The following is a 1,526-nucleotide window of genomic DNA, read 5'->3' as shown; positions in this document are numbered from 1 at the left end:
TGTCAGACTGGTATTTTGAGAAAGGTCCTGCTCTGAAATTTTTTAGTTAGAGAAAAGGCAAGTGAGTTTATTTTAACATTCACAAAAGCTCAGGTTGTAAAACAAACAAACAAATCTGAGGTTGTACAGAGATCAACATGTGATTTTAAAAGGGAATTCCTGAACTCTCATCTCTCCTGTGGTCACCTTGTATCATCTGCTCGAGTTTAGGGTGACCCCCATCCCAGCCCCCAAGATTCCATGAAGCGGCGGTGGAGAGTAGTCAGCCGGGCCAATTCAGAGCTAAGGCTGATGCTCATGCTGTTACAGCAGCAAGCAGTGGGGTGAAACCGAGGCCGAGGAGCGGGTAGGGGAGCTCTGCGGATAATGTAAGAGACCAACAGCAGCCTGAACTCCCCCTGCAGCCTCACAGACCAGAACGGGCCCGAAGACAGAGGCTCAGAGCGCTGACCAAGGGGCGAGCCGGGTTGCAGAGCACTGAGGGGCATCCGTGCGTTCATTCTCGCACCACTCCAGGAAAAATTACCATCCTTTGCGCAAGCGAAGAAGCAGAGGCGAGGGGAGTTCGTCGCAATCGGCTAGTAAATGGCACACGGAGAGATGGAACCCGTGTCTTCCCGATCCTGAAGCCGCTGTCCCTTAGGAGACAGGGCTGGACTCCGCTCGCCTGCACGAGGAGTGAGCGGCTTGCGTGTGTGACACGTGACCCTGGAGGCCCCCCGAAAAGGCTGGGCTGGGAGGACAGGGCGCTCCACCCGACTGCGAGCCCATCCTCATCACGTTTACAAATGTTCATGAGTCCGTGCTGGCCGGACACAGTGACGACACTCGTGGTGGGGACTTGGCTCGTGTCCGAGAACCACCTTTCACGGCCATGTCTGACCTTAGCGGGAGCCCGGAGTGTCGGTTGGAATAAACGCTCGAATTCCTGGTTTGTCTTCTGGGGTGCTCTTTTCCAGCGCGCTGTGCAAGCGCAGATTCATTCTGCATCGGTGAAAGTCAATCTGCCCCAGATTCGAGGTGTCCTCGCGAGCGGCTCCAATGCACTTTCTCAAGCAAAGATACCTAGGTCACGCTAAAAAACGCCCAGACTTAGCTTAGCTTTGCACTTGGCTGCAGCCTACTCGACACCAGCTCATGAAGGTCCAAGAAAGCCAACGTTAGAGGGTAGTCGAACAAAAGGAAAGCGATCGGTGCGAGGAAGTTCGAGCCTCGGCGCTCGCCGTCCCCTCCCTGCGCCTGCGCCTGCGCCTGCGCCTGCGCAGTGGCTCTGGAGGGTGCTCTGCGACTGCGGCCGCGCGGCAGCTTTTCTCCACAGCGGGCCGGGCGCTCTGTAGTGTTCGCCGCCATGAGTCGCAGCTACAACGATGAGCTGCAGTTCCTGGAGAAGCTCAGCAAGAACTGCTGGAGGATCAAGAAGGGCTTCGTGCCTAACATGCAGGTGCGGCGGAGCGGCGGGGCCTTCGCGGCCCGGGGCGGCCGTGCGTGGCTGCCCGGTGTCCTCCGGGCGCCGTCCGGGCCCCGGT

The 1,526-nt window shown here is 57.9% G+C and overlaps 1 protein-coding gene across 1 annotated transcript in view; it reads left to right on the top strand.

Moving 5' to 3' along the window:
• Positions 1 to 1,255: 1,255 nt before the first annotated feature.
• Rtcb (RNA 2',3'-cyclic phosphate and 5'-OH ligase) overlaps positions 1,256 to 1,526 on the top strand; it is a 14,846-nt gene continuing 14,575 nt past the window's right edge. Inside the window, exon 1 of the mRNA XM_013519150.1 lies at positions 1,256 to 1,441. Coding sequence (XP_013374604.1) covers positions 1,349 to 1,441 — 93 coding nt within the window. The 5' untranslated portion in view covers positions 1,256 to 1,348. The remainder of the gene's footprint in view (positions 1,442 to 1,526) is intronic.

The sequence above is a fragment of the Chinchilla lanigera genome, unplaced genomic scaffold, assembly GCF_000276665.1.
Source record: "Chinchilla lanigera isolate Chin_1 unplaced genomic scaffold, ChiLan1.0 scaffold00004, whole genome shotgun sequence".
Taxonomy (NCBI): Eukaryota; Metazoa; Chordata; class Mammalia; order Rodentia; family Chinchillidae; genus Chinchilla; species Chinchilla lanigera.
Note: the sequence above shows the minus strand (reverse complement) of the source record. Positions and strands in the feature narration are given on the sequence as shown.